The sequence below is a fragment of the Rhizopus delemar genome, genomic scaffold (assembly GCF_000149305.1).
Source record: "Rhizopus delemar RA 99-880 supercont3.2 genomic scaffold, whole genome shotgun sequence".
NCBI classification, from domain to species: Eukaryota; Fungi; Mucoromycota; class Mucoromycetes; order Mucorales; family Rhizopodaceae; genus Rhizopus; species Rhizopus delemar.
Window position 1 is genome coordinate 2,766,714 of NW_027137828.1, and position 16,725 is coordinate 2,783,438.

General features: G+C 33.6%; 6 protein-coding genes and 1 non-coding gene across 7 annotated transcripts; 4 read left to right on the top strand and 3 right to left on the bottom strand.

Annotated features, from left to right (window-relative positions):
- Positions 1-488: 488 nt before the first annotated feature.
- RO3G_03314 (uncharacterized protein) lies at positions 489-1,582 on the bottom strand (the record flags this gene model as incomplete). The annotated part of the gene is made up of 2 exons (XM_067657905.1): positions 489-1,130; positions 1,190-1,582. The coding sequence occupies 2 exons, from the start codon at positions 1,580-1,582 to the stop codon at positions 489-491; spliced, it is 1,035 nt and encodes a 344-aa protein (XP_067514006.1).
- Positions 1,583-4,726: 3,144 nt separating this feature from the next.
- On the top strand, positions 4,727-6,284 carry RO3G_03315 (uncharacterized protein; the record flags this gene model as incomplete). Its single annotated transcript, XM_067657906.1, has 8 exons — positions 4,727-4,837; positions 4,914-5,024; positions 5,082-5,304; positions 5,364-5,425; positions 5,494-5,549; positions 5,721-5,823; positions 5,888-5,996; positions 6,046-6,284. The coding sequence occupies 8 exons, from the start codon at positions 4,727-4,729 to the stop codon at positions 6,282-6,284; spliced, it is 1,014 nt and encodes a 337-aa protein (XP_067514007.1).
- Positions 6,285-8,216: 1,932 nt separating this feature from the next.
- Positions 8,217-9,188, top strand: RO3G_03316 (uncharacterized protein; the record flags this gene model as incomplete). Its single annotated transcript, XM_067657907.1, has 1 exon — positions 8,217-9,188. One exon carries the CDS (start codon positions 8,217-8,219, stop codon positions 9,186-9,188), a length of 972 nt encoding a protein of 323 aa, XP_067514008.1.
- A 382-nt stretch (positions 9,189-9,570) lies between these two features.
- RO3G_03317 (uncharacterized protein) lies at positions 9,571-10,842 on the bottom strand (the record flags this gene model as incomplete). Its single annotated transcript, XM_067657908.1, has 3 exons — positions 9,571-9,593; positions 9,649-10,263; positions 10,347-10,842. 3 exons carry the CDS (start codon positions 10,840-10,842, stop codon positions 9,571-9,573), a joined length of 1,134 nt encoding a protein of 377 aa, XP_067514009.1.
- A 1,227-nt stretch (positions 10,843-12,069) lies between these two features.
- On the top strand, positions 12,070-12,531 carry RO3G_03318 (uncharacterized protein; the record flags this gene model as incomplete). Its single annotated transcript, XM_067657909.1, has 1 exon — positions 12,070-12,531. The coding sequence occupies one exon, from the start codon at positions 12,070-12,072 to the stop codon at positions 12,529-12,531; it is 462 nt and encodes a 153-aa protein (XP_067514010.1).
- A 601-nt stretch (positions 12,532-13,132) lies between these two features.
- Positions 13,133-13,657, top strand: RO3G_03319 (uncharacterized protein; the record flags this gene model as incomplete). The annotated part of the gene is made up of 1 exon (XM_067657910.1): positions 13,133-13,657. One exon carries the CDS (start codon positions 13,133-13,135, stop codon positions 13,655-13,657), a length of 525 nt encoding a protein of 174 aa, XP_067514011.1.
- A 2,467-nt stretch (positions 13,658-16,124) lies between these two features.
- Positions 16,125-16,196, bottom strand: RO3G_19031. The gene has a single exon. It is a non-coding gene; the product is annotated as a tRNA-Gln (tRNA).
- Between the last annotated feature and the right edge of the window lie 529 nt (positions 16,197-16,725).

Below are 16,725 nucleotides of genomic sequence, written 5' to 3' on the forward strand. Positions count from 1 at the left end.
TTATTTTTTCTTTAGGAAACGATCTTTTTATGCTTTGAATTCATAAAGGAAATTGTCTTCCTCACTTTCTCCCTGTTACATTTGAATAAATCAAATAAAATTAATTACTTGGGTATACATAATGGGTGTCTTTTTTTTTTTATGAATATAGTCTTAGACTAATACAAGTTATGGGGTTGGTAGTTGTGTGTTCTTTATCTTTGTCGATAGGCTGCTTAGTGCGTTACGAAATCCACTACCTAAATTTTTGCCAACAGCAGCGACTTTACTAAAATCAAATAATTCTTCATCATAAAAATCAGATTCCCTTCCCTCTTCAAACTCATCACTAGGACGGCTTGTGGAAAACGTTTGCTTTTTTGACTGAGAAGACTGGCTTGACTGCTTGTTAAATTTGGCAACAAATGATTCCCATGGGACTGATTTATCTCTATTACACATTTATAGGATCAGCTTCTTTTCTATGCCAATCGCCCTTATTTTTCAGTTTACCTTGGTTCAGATGTATTATAATTATGATAATGATTACTGTCATCATGTACAGATTCATTATCGCTCGAGTCACTACTGTCACCGTTGGCAATCGTGTTTATGTTCTTTTTAAATAACGCAAACTTTTCTGTGAAACCTTCAATTTTGTTGCCTATTAATGATTGTGCGGCTGCAACAGCCGATGGTCGACGGGCGTTGGAAGTACCGGGAATAGTCAAAGAGTGAGTACTTGTCAAGGAGGATGGTTTGAGATCGTACTGCATTGGAGGGGAGGGTTGATAGGGTATTTTTACTGAAACAGCTGCTGCTGAGAGATCTCTGTTTTTATTAAAATTAGGTACTGTGGTAGGTGGTATCATTGTCTCTTGTAATGGTTTTACTGCAGTATTTTCTAATGCTGCTGTAAAGGATCTTGTGTCTACTAACTCGGTTGGAGAATCCACAAAAACACTTCCTGGTATGATAGGACGTATTGTGATTTCACTTGGCTCTCCTGGTCGCGAAAACCTGGTATCGCTATTACGATTACTTGTATTAATATTTGTGATAGGTGGTAGGGAAATCGTTGATAATTGTTGACTGATGGCTGCTGGTTTTATATTAATTGCATTAAATGTACGCGCACTGTTCACCTTTTTCTAAAGCATAAGTAATAATTTTTTTTATCACTGCCCAGACAGAAAAATCTGCACATTACCTTTGGTCGCTCATCAATGATGGCTGTTATCCTATGCTCAGATAAAGACTGTGCGTCTTCTTCCTCTTCCAATAAAAAAGGGTATTGTGCAATGTTTCTTGATAATGGACTGTATTCTGTTTGTATAAGACCTTCTTGAGAAAAAGGTGAAAGAAAATCATTGATATCATGCTCCTGTCTATCTAATTCGGCTTGTAAATCAAATTCCTGTCTGTTACTTCGAACATTCCCCTCTGGTAACTGTATGAGTCCTTCCTTTCTCTTTTTTGGTAAACAGTGACAAACACACCACTTGTTAATTTGTTGTTCGTTATCCATCAGATCGTCGTCATCTTCGATGAGATAAATATTGTGATTGCTTCTCGTAGGAAGACAAGACTTTAACAAGTCCATTCTGAATTAGGAGTAAAAAAAAAAAAGAAAAAAGAAAAAGAAAAATAAAGTATATTTGCTAAATTGACTAAAGGTGACACATGCTTTATGAATATAGTCAACCTATTTTGCAACACAGCTAGGAAGGTTTAAAAAGGATGAATCAGGAAAAAGACTAAATAATGGATAGGCATCAATTGTAAATAGCTCTCAATTGATGGATTGCTGAATTAATGAAGACATAAAATTCAAACTATTTTAATGAGCCGTATGAAGGTTATAATGATTACAGGAAGAGCATAGCCTTTTTCTTTCTTTATATATATATATCAAAAGTAGCATGTTTGCACAGTGAATTTTTATTTTTCCTTGTTTTATAGTTAATATGTAGGCATGTTATGTTGTGTACAAAATCATTTGTCTATTCCTTATTCAATACAATCCCAAGACCCTTAATGATATTTTTTTCACGTTTTTTTGAGGTTAAGCTATTTTAAATTACCTGTTAAAAAAGTTTTGAAAACCTTGTTTTTTTGAATTAATGCCAACTTTTTTCCAAGCTTTTTAATTCATCCCCTTTTATAACACAGTTTTTTTTTTTTTTTTTTTTTTTTTTTTTTTTTTTTTGTCATTAAACTCCTAGGAACATAATTTGTAACTGTTATTATTTATTTTTTGAATCTTGAATTAAATGTAGACATGAGCAACGTTGAAATTTTGATATGGAAAACTTTGCTTGATAGATGCTAATAGTTTTTCTACAATCAAACTTGATATAAAATTGTCATAAATTATAATAATGAATAGAACAGTGACCTGTATATAACCTCTTAAAAACAAAAGCCATACAATATCAATATAGTTTATTAGAAAATGGACCAATTAAAAAGTAATTCCTCACCGGAAATCATCAAGGATCATTGTACACTCAAAAAGCTGACTTCTTCAGTCTATATATCAACATTCGTAAAATCACTGCTTTCCACCATAATAACCAAAATGTATTAGAGCTGACATGAACAAAATAGTAAACAGAACGCATAGTTTCTTCAAGACTAGATAATGGATGTTTTTAGATATGGGCTTACCAAGCTTTTATACAAGTTGTCAATGATTAGTGATATTAAATAACCCCACGTTAACTTGCCCAGCGCTTATTATCTAATCTGTATTCTACTTTCCATACTATCTTTATCCATGTGCTCAACTTAAAGTGGAAAGTGAAAAGATATAGAATTAGTTTTAGGTCTGATATGAATGCTCAATGTATTTGTCATTTTGCCCACAATCAGCTATTCTTGTACTCGTCATTCATTATTTCTTTATTTGTACTTTTTGTCTTACAAATTTTTCTTTTAAATAAAGCATAAAGATATAATACTATGTTTGTCAGCCCATACTGAAATATGTATTTGGAAAAGAACTCTCTTGTTGGTTATTTGTGTGAGAGAGAGAGAGACCTTATGATTCGATTGTTAGATTATATGAATTATCTCAAATAGTGCAGAATTAGGAAAAAAGATAGGCATCATTTTACTTTAGGAGCTTTGCTAATCACTAATTGTTACATTAGATAAGTTATTTTTCAGTCATTACCCTATTTTGTTTATGTAAAAGAAATATATACAAGCCTTTATAAAAAGAAACAGTTTTAAAATTGGCCCATTTAAGGTTTCTTTGATCCGTAGGGTGGTTTCTTTTTTTTTTTTGCTCTTAGAATGTCTTGTACGTTCATAAGCATATGACAAGAATGAATTGTATCACAAAATCACAAAGTTCACTTCATTCATTTAGTAAATCTTCCTACAGCAGGAAAAAATAAGTATGACAACCCTTTTGAGTAGCTATAGCTGCAATACTATTTTGATAAAATTCCTTCTTTTTATTCTCGTAAATCAATCTGAGATAAAAAGATATCCATTAATTTGTATGAATCTTGTTGTTCTCTTCAAGGCTTTTATGCTTTAAACTGTTTTAAAAATCCAATTCTATCTTTTGAACCTTTTACATATTTTTTATACTATTTGATAAAGTTTGTCAAAAAAAAAAAAGAAACAGTTTTCCTGCTTTAACTCACAGGACTCCTTACAAGGAAATAAAAGTACATATAATGCTCGTGTCTTGCCGTACAGGTTATTTCCAAGTTTGTAATTATTCATGTAATAAAGAATAAAAAAAAAATCATAGGTATTTCTATTATATTTTATAAAATCGCCATATTAAACATTTTTAATATCTTACATTTGTTTTAAAGGGTGTATCAAAGCATATGCTTGTGATTTGGATAAGCATATATTTAATGACTTACATATTCATCTTATTAACCAGGTCTGTATTTTCCCAGACATGCAAATCATTCAATTTTAAAAAAATATGATTGCTTACATTCGAATAAATTTTTAACCTTTCATTTTCTTTCAAAAGATCGTATCATGATTATTTTGAGACAGAAATAGGTTTGTGTCAGGTAGATGATGAATATTATGTTATTCCCATCTTATTTTCTACTATAGGCATCGTTTGCAACATTCAACTATAGTATTGCGTTATTCTCATATCGGAAGAACCTTAAAGCCTTTCAAACTCAAACGATCACACACGCTGTAGAATGAATCAAAAACTTTAGTTTTAAATAATACCACTGTATATGCTTTGCTTGTTTTTATGAAACCTCATGCTGTCAAATACTTAAAGCATTTTGAAGCCACAAAGACTATTTTTGACACACTGCAGCTGTAAAAATGAGCACAGTGCCACTATTCCTTTAGATTGTCAGTGGCAAAAGTGCAGTGTCTTGCACTGCTGCTGTTTTATATTAAGATCAAGAGCAGCCTATTCATCAAACATTTGAAATAAATCTCAAGCAGTCAATTTATATTCCGCTCTAAGCCCTTGAAATAAAGTGAGATTTCAATAAGTAGCAAATTGTTTCTCCATGTTGCGCATTCTAAAGCCTGTAACCGTGTCAGCAAGAACTGCATTTAGGTTCTCGCGCTATTACACCAACCCTGTTTCTAAAATAGAAAAAGAACCACTTTCACCTTTGGCTAAGCATTTACATGATTCGATCAAGGTATAAAAAGCAAAAGCGATTTTCTAGATGGATCCTTATAGATCGCTCTAATCGTTAAATAGATATCAGGTCCTTTGACTGTAGCACATTTCATGCGTCAAGTTCTAGTGAACCCATTAAGTGGATATTACATGGAAGGCGATGTATTTGGGAAGAGTGGTGATTTTATTACTTCACCAGAAATCAGTCAAGTATTTGGAGAGGTAAGAACGATAAGGGGAATTGAATGCAAAAGAGAAAGAAAAGGAAATCTAATGGATACTTTTTTGATGCTGCAAGTTGTGCGGTATTTGGTATCTGACAGAATGGATGAGATTAGGAAAGCCAGAAAAGACACAGATTATAGAATTTGGGCCTGGACGTGGAACATTGATGAGTGATATGTTGAGGGTAAGAAATAGGGAGGAAAGTTTGGCTATCTTTATCACTGACTTTACTCTTATCCAGTCACTATCACACTTTCCTTATTTCTATAAAACTATCACGGATGTTCATTTGATCGAAGCAAGTACTGGATTACGCAAATTACAAAGAGAGGCATTAGTAAAAGGATCAGAAGATAAAGATGTTATTAGGATTAAAGGAAATGAGAAAGAAGCATCTTACGAGACGATTACTCGTGAAGACGGAGTGAAGGTGTCTTGGTACGACGGAATAGAACTGATACCAGGTATGACAGGAATAAGAAGCAGATGGTATCAAGTAAAGATTGTAACACTTCTTATTTAGAACAATGGTCATTCATTATGGCTCATGAGTTCTTTGATGCTCTTCCTATTCATATTTTTGAGGTAAGAAAAGAAAAAGGAATTTTTCAACCAAAAAAGGTAACCCTTTATTTCCTTTTTCGTAACCTTAGAAAGCTGAATCAGAATGGCGAGAAATGCTGGTAGACATTGATGATAGCGATGAAAGGTAAATAGGATGACACATACACAAGACCACTTTCTTATACAAATATTTAAGGGAGCACAACTTTCGGCTTGTTAAATCCAAACACTCAACGGCAATGGCAAAGGCATATATGAATGATGAAAGATTCAGTTCATATAAAGATGGGGATAGGATAGAAATCTCACCTGATAGTTGGCAATTGATTGACAAGATAGCAAAATATTTAGAAAGAAATGGTGGTAGTGGACTAGCTATAGACTATGGTCAAGATTACATACAAGGACATACTCTGAGAGTAAAATATAAAAGAATTGATAAATTGAATAGCTTTGTATTACATTTTCTAAATATTATAATAGGCAATTAAAAATCACCAAATCATACACCCAATGAGCGATCCAGGCACTGCCGATTTAAGTGCAGATGTTGATTTTTCGTTTTTGAAGCAAACAATAAGAGAAAGATCAGGTAAATTATATGCAAATGCAACAACCAGATTATTAAACAAAAAAAAAAGATATTACTGCTTACGGACCAATTACGCAATCAAACTTCTTACAAGCACTTGGTATACATACTAGAGTAGAGAAATTATTCAGAAATGCAAAATCAAGCGCTAGTCGAAAGGCCATACTTGATGGAGCAGAAAGATTAATGGACCCGGAAGAAATGGGCAGGATATACAAAGTACTTGCCTTTTCAAATGATTCACAAAGTACAACATCAGTTAGACCAGTAGGATTTGAGAATATGTGAATTTGAATGCCATTTTATCAAGATTGTGGTTAAAATATACCTTTTTAAGCCAAGATGTACTTTTTTAGTCTCAATTGTTCATTTTTGAAACATGTGCATGATTTGAGTAGTACTTTCTCAATAAAGCGTATGTTTCCTTTTCTAGACTCTTTTTGTTGTGTACAAATGTCATCTTAGTTCTTAATATGTGAATAAGAATGTTTTTAAGCTAAATCTTTTTCTTTGATAGAAAAAGGTTTGAAAATGATTGGTTTATATGACTTGAATGATCTGTGCTCACTAAAATTCCTTACTATTGAATTTATGTTAGCAAGTATCCGTGAAACATGTTTCTGATAAAAAGCAAAATGATACGAAAAAGCAAGACTATGTCGTGAATTAGATCTAATATAAATACATTGCATCTTTTTTACATTTCTTTTTTTAAATTATCCTGTTTATCTGCATTCTTATTTTATTTCCCCTTCTTCTAATAATTTATCTCCCATTCTCTTTTATAATAGAGTCCAAAAAAAAAAATAAGTTGCTATTATAATATTCTTGTTTAAAAAAAAAATAAAATGGCAGGAGACCAAGTGATTACTAAAAAAGAGTCTTTTCTGACAGAAGAAAAGAAAGAGGCATTTCCTGAAAAAGCAACTGAAGATCAAGAAGAGTTTTGGTTACAGGATGCCAAGGATGCAAAGATTGACGATGAAAAATTTGTGTTAGATGAAGCACACTTTGAAGAAACTGATGAGATTGATATTGCTATTGTTAACGAAGTAACCATTACCGAAGATGATCCCGAGCTTCTTTGCTTTACCATTCGAAGCTTTATCATTGGTATTGTATGTATCGCGCTCTCAAAATATGATATGATTTATACTAATGATTTGTTGCTGACCATAGCTCCTTTCAGCTCTTTCATCCTCTGTTTATCAGCTAATGATGTTCAAGCCAGTTGGTGTTGCTTTGTCAAGCGTGTTTTTGTTGATTGTAGCTTATGTTTTCTGTACTGCTTGGTACAGATTTCTTCCTAAAGGTGGCTGGCTCAACCCTGCTCCATTCAACTATAAAGAGCATGCCTGCATTTACGTCATGGTTTCTTCTGCTAATACGTCTGCTTATGGTACTTATATCTTGAGTGCTCAACAACTCTATTTTACAAGCGCTCCTGGACCTGCTGGTTCCATTTTCTTGTTAATCGCCACACAACTTGTAGGTTATGGTATTGCTGGACAACTCAGACCTTATCTTGTATACCCCGCTAATATGATTTGGCCGCAATCCTTACCCACTATCTCTGTCTTGAAGACCTTTAATACTGATAAAGACGAAGCTAAATACCGTACCAAATTCTTCTTTATTGTTTTCGCTGCTATCTTTGTCTATGAATTCATTCCTCAGTACATGTTTCCTCTTCTTTCTGGTTTCTCAATCATATGTCTTGCTAGTCGTGGTAGTAAAACAGTACAAAACCTCTTTGGCGGAACTGCTATTAATGAAGGCATGGGTATTTTCAATCTTAGTTTTGATTGGAACTACTTGCTTACCACCACACCACTTGTCCTTCCTTTTTGGGTCCAAGTAAATTATTATGTTGGTATCCTTGCTCTTTGGCTCATTGCTCCTCTTCTTTATTATAACGATGTTTGGAATGCTAAAAGCTATCCTTTCCTTTCCAATGGTATCTTCCGTCTTTTTGAAAATGGAACATCTGCCAAATACCCTCAAACTGATGTCCTTAACGCAGATAACTCTCTCAATTACACTGCATTGGCCGAAGTCGGTTACCCTCAATTCGCAACAACAAATGCCTTCAGTTACATCATTATCAACCTCGGCGTCACTTCAACCATCACTCACGTTGCGCTTTTCTATGGTAAACAAATCTGGAGGAACTTTCGCGAGGCTTGGAAGAGTGCTAGCCAGAAAAATGTTGATATTCACATGCAACTGATGCAAAAGTATAAAGAAGTTCCTTATTGGTGGTATTGTGTTCTTTTCTTTGGCGGTATTGGTCTTAACATTGGTATTGCCTATGCTAACAGCAGTCAACTTCCTTGGTGGGGTGTCATTTTTGCGATTGCTCTTTCCAGTATCCTTTCTCTCCCTCTCAACTTGATTGGTGCCGTTACTGGTACAAACTTTGGTCTCAACGTCTTTGCGGAAATGATCTGTGGTTTTATCTTGCCTGGTTATCCTATTGCTAACTTGTATTTCAAAACCCTTGGTTATAACACCATGAGCCAAGCCGGCTTGATGGCCAAGGATCTCAAGATCGGCCACTACCTTAAAGTTCCTCCCAGATGGACTTTCTTTAATCAAATGGTTGGTACAATCATCGGTTGCTTCTTTAATTACCTTGTAAACAAGATTATTGTTGATAATGAAACTGAAATTCTTTTAATTCCCGGTGGTAATCAATTCTGGAGTGGTGTTAGCTTCCAAACAATTAATTCTGCTGCTATCACCTGGGGCGCTGTTGGTCCCATGATTATGTTTGGTCCTAACAGTCGTTACTACATCATCCTTTGGGCATTCATCATCGGCCTTGTTCTTCCTCTTCCCTTCTGGTTGCTCCATAAGAAGTTTCCCAATGCCGGCTTCCAATATATCAACCTTCCCACTTTCTTGATGGGTCTTTGTGTCTTGCCTGGTGCCAACACTTCATGGATCACAAACTCTTTTATTATCGTTGTAATTTCTCAATTCTACTTGAAGCGTAGATACACAGCTTGGTTCTCAAAGTACAATTACTTACTCTCTGCTGCATTGGACTCTGGTACTTCCATCATGGTCTTCTTCCTTTCTATGGCTGTACAAGGTGGTGGTAACGGTATTGCTTATAATTTCCCTACCTGGGCTGGTAACCGTGATGATCTTCCATACATGGATTATTGTTGCGCTACATGCGAGTAAACAGATAACTCTCTTTTTTCCTTTTTTCAATGTATATTTTAATCTATTTTTAATAACTTTATACAGAGTACGTGAAATACTATTTATATAAAATCATAATAATTTTTTTTTTAAAAAATCTTTGACGAAATGCCAAAGTTGTCTTTTGTATTTATTCACATCGCTTTGTTTTTTGATGTGCGAAGGTATCCTTTTTGGTTAAGAGCTTTATTGCAAAAATAAAAGTGATCAGTACAGGTTTTATCATAGTCTTTTGCTAATAGCTTTTTTATTGCTCATAATAAATTTTGCCTTTATTTTTTCTTTTTTGTAAATAAATAAATGGGAAGGATAAATGATTCATAATTACAACATGAATGTTTGCTATTTACAAATATGAAATTCATGGATATTTAGGGAAAACATCTGAACAAAAACATTAGTCATTATTTCTTGTACTTTTATAATTAATTATATGTACCTGATTGTGAAAAGGGTTGTTGAGAGCTAAAATAAGCATGCATATGATTGTTATACTGGCTTTGTGATTCAAGCTGATTCGACAAGTTGGGCTCTAAAGACCAGTCATAATAGGCATCTTGTGTTAATTCTCCTACTTCTCTTTCAGATAATTGGGGGTTTCTTGCAATAAGAATATCGTTGAATTGACCATCGTCAATCAGGTCTTCTATCGTGGTATTCAAAGGTGCGTTATTTAAACAATTGATGAATGCTACAATACGATCAATATCAACAGGTAAACGGTCTGTTTGCGAAGCACAACTTTTTACAGTGGTTGTATCTTGCTGGCTACAATGACTTAAACTAGTATGAAAACTTTCTTCTGAAATACGTCCAAGTCTTTGTTTCTTTACATGACGTTGAAGTTCTGTGTCAACAGAAGAACAATTACTACTATTACAACTACTTGGGGATTGAATGGAACCAGCCACAGAATGATGAGGTGATGCATCTAAATTATTATCAAAATGAGGTCTGTTAGTGAATAATGTGGGTGTGTGTTCTTGATTTATATGTGTGGGTATCTTTTCAGGCTGTTCGTCGTTTGTCTCGTTTAGTGGTTCCACATGAACAACTTCTCATAATGCACTGCTGTAAAGTCCAGCAAATGAATCTGAGAGACTGATTTGCTATCATCTGATACGCATGGGCTATTACGTTCATTTTCTTCTTCAAATTTACGCTTTGAACCGATTGGGACTTGGTCAGAGAAATTGTCAGTATCATCAAGCGGTTCAAGCTTTTCAAGATCAAATATGTCTGTATTGGTATACATAGACAATTCATAAGATGACATGTATAATCCAGATGATGCTGTGTCTTTGCAGCTCATTTCTTGCTTGAATGTGTTTGTATGAGGTTCAGTATCAACAGCAGGTACTTTGGCCGCTGTAAGTGTTTCTTGCGAGGCCTTTTCTTGTGGCAAGGGGTTATACATTGTGTGAGAAGGTTGAGATTCAGAGTCTGTTGATCTGGTTTTGCGTAAAACTGCATCTCTTGGCTGAGAAGGTATTCGTTGGTTGCTTGATTTGCGCTTTGTTGATTCTGCAGTTGAAGGATTTGACTTGTGGCCTGTGCCAGACTTGCTGCTGTCTGATGCTTTTTTAGTAACCTGCCAAGGCTTTAATACTTCAGGACTAGCCTTTGGTGACATTTTTGCAGAGCCACGATTTAGTACAGCAGCTGGTTTGCTTTTGTTTGACTGTGTAAGCTTCTGAGCCGTTTGGGTAGCTTGCTTATTTTTGTTTGATGGTTGGCTGGTGTTTGGTGTTTTCATGATACGTGGTTTATTTACAGAACTCTGTACTTTTGCTGCCCTAGAAACAGGAGGCTTAGTCACCCGTGCCGCAGATGATTGTGAGCTTTTGGGTGGGATGCCCACAGGACGCATAGGCTTTCTGGTAACATTGTTTGTATTGGCTGCTGGCCGTTTCAAGGTAGAACTTTCATTCTGATTAAAAGAATGTGGTTAGTCGTATTAATTTTCTTTTTTGGTTTAAGATATAACTATCACTTACTTTCGCTCCATTCTGTTTTATAGACTTTTTAGTCACTTGAGTATTTTTTGGTGTGTTAAAAACACGTAAAGAACTATAGTAATAAGACATTAGTGTATGTTGGAAATTAGTAGATCTACAAGTTTTTGAAAGACTAACCTTGCAAATTTATCAATTGATTGTGACATAATTCTTATTTATTCAATTTTTATTTAAACAACAAGCTTTTATTTAAAAACGATTTCTTACAACAAAAGAAAAAGCCAAATGTGTTTCAATCAGTCATTAAAATAGGGAAAAAAGGGAGAAAAAAAAAAAAAAAAAAAAAAGGGAAGTTTGAGTTAGGCGTTTTCAAAAGTGACGTCTCATTTCGACCAAATGAACTTGCTTATTTCGTCCATTTGTGTACCTGTATTTCGACTAAATTAGTAAGAACTTTTCGAGTAAAAATAAAAACAAGTTCGACCAAGCTGCAATGAGTGTTCAACTAAAATTTCTTTTATTAATCTTTTGTTAGTGAGTGAATCTGGTAACGTCTACGAGTTTAATGATCAAAACAAATTTCAAATGTATGAAGTTTTCAATACAGAAGTCTCAAACCAAGTTCAAAAATCACAAGTTAACATAGTGGAAGAAAAAAGAGCTAAGAAGAAAACTAATAGGCAGCAGTACCAGAATTACACAGAGAAAGAAAGGACAGGGCTATCCAGACGTATATGTTTACTCCCCTTAGTTACAGCAAGTTTGGAGAGAAGTATGGTATACCTGTATCTACCTTGAAGTCTTAGGTTAAAGAAGCAAAAGAAGCATCCAAAAAAGAAGAGGCTTTAGAAGCAGATAGTGCTATTGAAAAGCAGTCAAAAAAGAACCAGTATCTTCGCAAGATGAAGGAAGAGCATATGAAGTTTTTGGAAGAATTCATTGACAATAACCCGGTAGTTACGCTAGATCAAACGGTTGACGCCCTCAGTGATAAATTTGAGGGCTTTAGTATTTCTAAATCTGGCGAGGATAAACACCTGAAAGAAGGCTGCTCTTACACGTTAAAAAGAATTACAAAGATTCCTGCCAAACGAAACTCTCCTGAAGTTATTGAACTAAGATTTAGAGCTGCTGAGGCGTGGATTAAAGACTCCAATATCAGTTTTATGCAAAACTGTATCTTCATTGATGAAGCTGGATTCAATTTTCATACTGTAAGAAGTCAGGGCAGATCAAAGAAAGGTGAGCCCGCAAAAGTTGTAGTAGCAACCACCAGGGGACCGTCAGTTTCTATACTAGGCGCAATTTGTTCTCTTGGTGTCGCCAATGTTGGGCTGAAGGTAACTAAAGCTGGTACAAAGTAGAAAGAATTCATGGCATTTCTTATACACGTCATGGATGTCCTTGATAAACACAACTTGAAGGGTTGCAACTTAGTCGTGGATAATGCACCTATCCATAAACCTGAAAAGATCATAGAGGAGGGCAGCAAGAGGGAGTATAGAATAATATACCTTCCACCTTACTCCTCTTTCTTAAATCCAATAGAAGAGTTTTGGGCCAAGGTAAAGACACTTGTTCGCAGATCTCCAATGACAGATCGCGATAACTTAGTAGCAAGGATAAGAGAGGCTGCAGAGCAAGTGACACTTGAGGACTGTCAAGGCTAGATTAGGCACGCCGAATCCTTCTTTGAGCGTTGTTTAAATAAAGAAGAATTTCTTTATTTTGACCATGCAGTTGAAAGCTCATTGCAGCTTGGTCGAACTTGTTTTTATTTTTAGTCGAAAAGTTCTTTCTGATTTGGTCGAAATAAAGGTACACAAATGGATGAAATAAGCAATTTTAATTCGTCTAGAAAATACTAAAGTAGAAGTACTGTAGGGTTCATTCTAATGTTTAATTCAACAGATGAGCTATGAAGATATCAATATAACAGCATTGAAGAATCGTCAACTAAAGACAATGTTCAGCTTCAACTCAAACTCACAAATCACAAATATAAGTCCTAACAACCGGAAAGCTTTTATCAATAGCCCTATGCACCATATTCCTAGAAATGTATGGTACAGACTTCTTCATAAGAAATTATCCACTCGCGCCAATTTGCATAGAATCATCCCAGCAAAGGTAGACGACGATTACTGCCAATTGTGCAAGCTACCGGAAACAGAGCAGCATATGCTCTTTACTTGTATTCAAAAACAAGACTTGTCGAACGCAGCCTTCAAGAAATACTTGTCAAATCCTAAAGATCCCAACTATAGCTCAATATTTGAGGATTTATCCACACTTAGATTATCCAAGTATTACATCTTACACTATCATAACAAGTTTACAATCTATGATTTTTTTGCTACAGTCATTCGATTCAATTGGAAAGCCCACTGGCAACAATTCTTTGAACAGACTCCTGTCGTGGATGAGATTGTCCTCAATCAAATTCAGAAGGAACTATTGAAACTATCTGCTTATAATTCTTTATGCTAATTTCTTTTGTATTTTCGTGATAATTCACTGTTTCATACACTTGTATCGCTCTTAATCCTTATACTCTTTGATGAATTTAATAAATATTAAAATTTTCATCCATAAAAAAAAATTCTAATGTTTAACTTCAGATGTTACTTGAAAAGGTTACAGTAGGGAGCGACTTTTATGTCACACTGTTGTCTCGTTAAGAAAGCGTTGCTGTATTTTGTAAGTTGGAAGTGTATTTACGGCCTAAAAGCTATACAAAAGGAAGTAAAATATTTACTGGCTATCAAAAAATGTCTTTATCAATAAGAGCATAATGGTTGCTTACGCGGTCGTAGCAAACAGTAGGGCATTGTTTGTCATGTGTCTTTATAAGCTTTCATTTTTACATCCTTTGTCACATCAAATTCAGATGGTTTATCCTCAATTCTACTTTCAAGACAATCATAAAGAAATGTTACAAATATTCTCTGGTCAAGCCTCTATACATTATATTTATCTATTGAGTTAAAGAAATATCCTGTAAGAACTAGAAGCGAAATTAAAGGAATTTTCTTTGGTAATTGGCAGCAAGAATCAGTTCCTGATTGATATTTGTTCTATGTGCATTAAAATTTTCTTTGCTGACAATGATAAAATATATATGAAAGTAAACATGAAAATGTAGAGTTTTAATAAACATACAAGCGGCTCCAAAATTACTGTTGTCTATAAGCTGTAGGTATCAGCTAGAGATTTTCTTAGAGCTTTGATAAAAAATAAAGGTTGAACCCAACTGTATGTAGTGCTCTGAGAAAACCTTGTAGCTTGACATGCTGTAAGTAAATATTATATTTTGTTAAGTAGATCAGATTATATTTGAGTAAATCAAAACAAAAAGATAAATAAATGTAACAAAAAAATTATCAAAATAAAATATATTGAATTTGTACTTTTGAACTTCTGTAAAAAAGGTAGTTTCACAGAGTCTTAATATAAGACCAAACGTTAAAGTAAATTCTGGCTCCAGAAGAAGCAATATGTTTATTTTGAGTTTGCTTGCTCACCAGATACTGCTAAATTGATCAAATTATATTCGTATTTTAAAGAACCTTCTATTCTTGCTGATCAAAGAAAGAATAAAGAAGAATAAAAGAAGCTTCGCAAGGAAAGTTTATTAATAAAATAAGATTAAATCAAATTTAATCAAAAATAAAAAACTAAAAAAGATTTTTTTGGTTGTAATAATAAATGTTATTTGAATTTATATGACTTTCTGATCCTAAAACACTTTTGGACTCTAAAGATATATATTAAATGAATTCGTGGTTATCCTAGTTTTAGTTAAAATTTGGAGTTATGCGAGCTTATTAATTATCTTAAGTATTCAAATTAAACAGTATAATGTAGCAGTTCTAAATTCCTGCTTCGGCCTTGTAGTTTAAGTACTTTTTGAATATCTTCAGTAAAATCAAGGCTTTAAATGGAGAAAATAATTTGTTTAAATAGCCATTAGATATTGTAATGAAAAATTAAACAGGTAATTGAATAAACAATATAATTTTCTTAAGCAAGATAAAAGGTCACAAAGATGTTAGTTTGACTTTAGGGTATTTATCTTGTAGATAGTTGTAAAAAGAAATCAAGGGTTTTTGTTATAAAAGCTTATCTGGCTTATTCAAGATATGCCAACACTGTAGTTTTTCTTCCTTTAATGGCTTGTAAGAGTTGACGGTCTTGAAATAGAATAAAGTTAAAAAAAAAAAAAGAAAAAAAATAATAAGACTTGAGTTAAAGTATTGATATTGGATTCGCTTGTTGTGAGTGACCACCAGACCTTGTTAAGTAGATCAGACTTGTTTGTAGTAATTTAATAAGTGTTTTTAAGAATGTTTACAATGAAGATAATTGGCTTCAAGGGACTCGTCTTGCTTGTGTTTTAAGAGAGTTATACCAAAAGATTCAGAGATAAAGATGCTTGATTTATTGATAAAGTATATTTAATTTGTTTAAGATAAGTAAATACTAGAGAAGTCAAGAGAAGTGAAGTAAAATAGAAATAAAAACTTGTCTGTTTTATAGACAAACGAAAATAAGATTTGATTTTTGAAGTAAGGTTCGATTTTTGAAATAAGGTCCAAATATTAAATAAGGTTCAAAAATTGAATAGATTCAATATAGGAACTCACAAGACGCAATCATCATTGGCACCAATATTATCATTTGCTTCGTCACATTGGCATTAACATTGTAAGTTTCTTCGCTACAACATCATCATTCACCTGAAGAAAATTGACATAAAGTTTCATTTCGATATAAAGTTTGATTTTGAAATAAAGTTCAAAAAAATGAATAAGGTTTAAAGTAAATAAAATCACAAACCGCAGCCTTTGTTGGCATCAACGTTGTAAGTTTCTTCGCTACAATACAATATCTTCATTGACAAACGTTAGATAACACTACACACACCCCACCAAGGCTCAAAATAGAAAAATAAAGAAGGTCCCACCGAGAATCGAACTCGGATCACCGGATTCAAAGACCGATATGATAACCATTACACTATAGGACCTTTTTGTTGCTATATAGCTTAAATAGAATAGGTTCAAATTCTAAATATTTAAACTCCGAAATTTTTGATGACGTATTGTTGCATCACCCTATGTACTGAGAATTTACTTATGCTTAACCAGTGATCATACTAAGTCCGAATTAGAAAATGGTTTTGAAGGTTCTATAAAATTTCTTGACAGGTGCTTTATCATTCGATCGCAATGGAAGTAAAGTTGATCTCATAAATGTTACGATGGTGTCATGTTTTGACATGTCAATAAGATACAGTGTCGTATTCCAACATACTTTAAACATGGTTCATATTCAATTTATAAAAAATCAGAGTAGTGAATGCTTCACAAAGATTTATTGCAGTCATTAACTAAAGTATCTTAAAAAGGATTTAATTGAACCTTCATTAAAGGATTTAAATACTAGATAAAATGATATTAAATAAAAATGTAACTTTTTAAATCTCGTTGAATTTTATAGTCTTTTTATTCTTACGAGATAACACAATGAATCATTTTTAAATTATGTTAGAATAC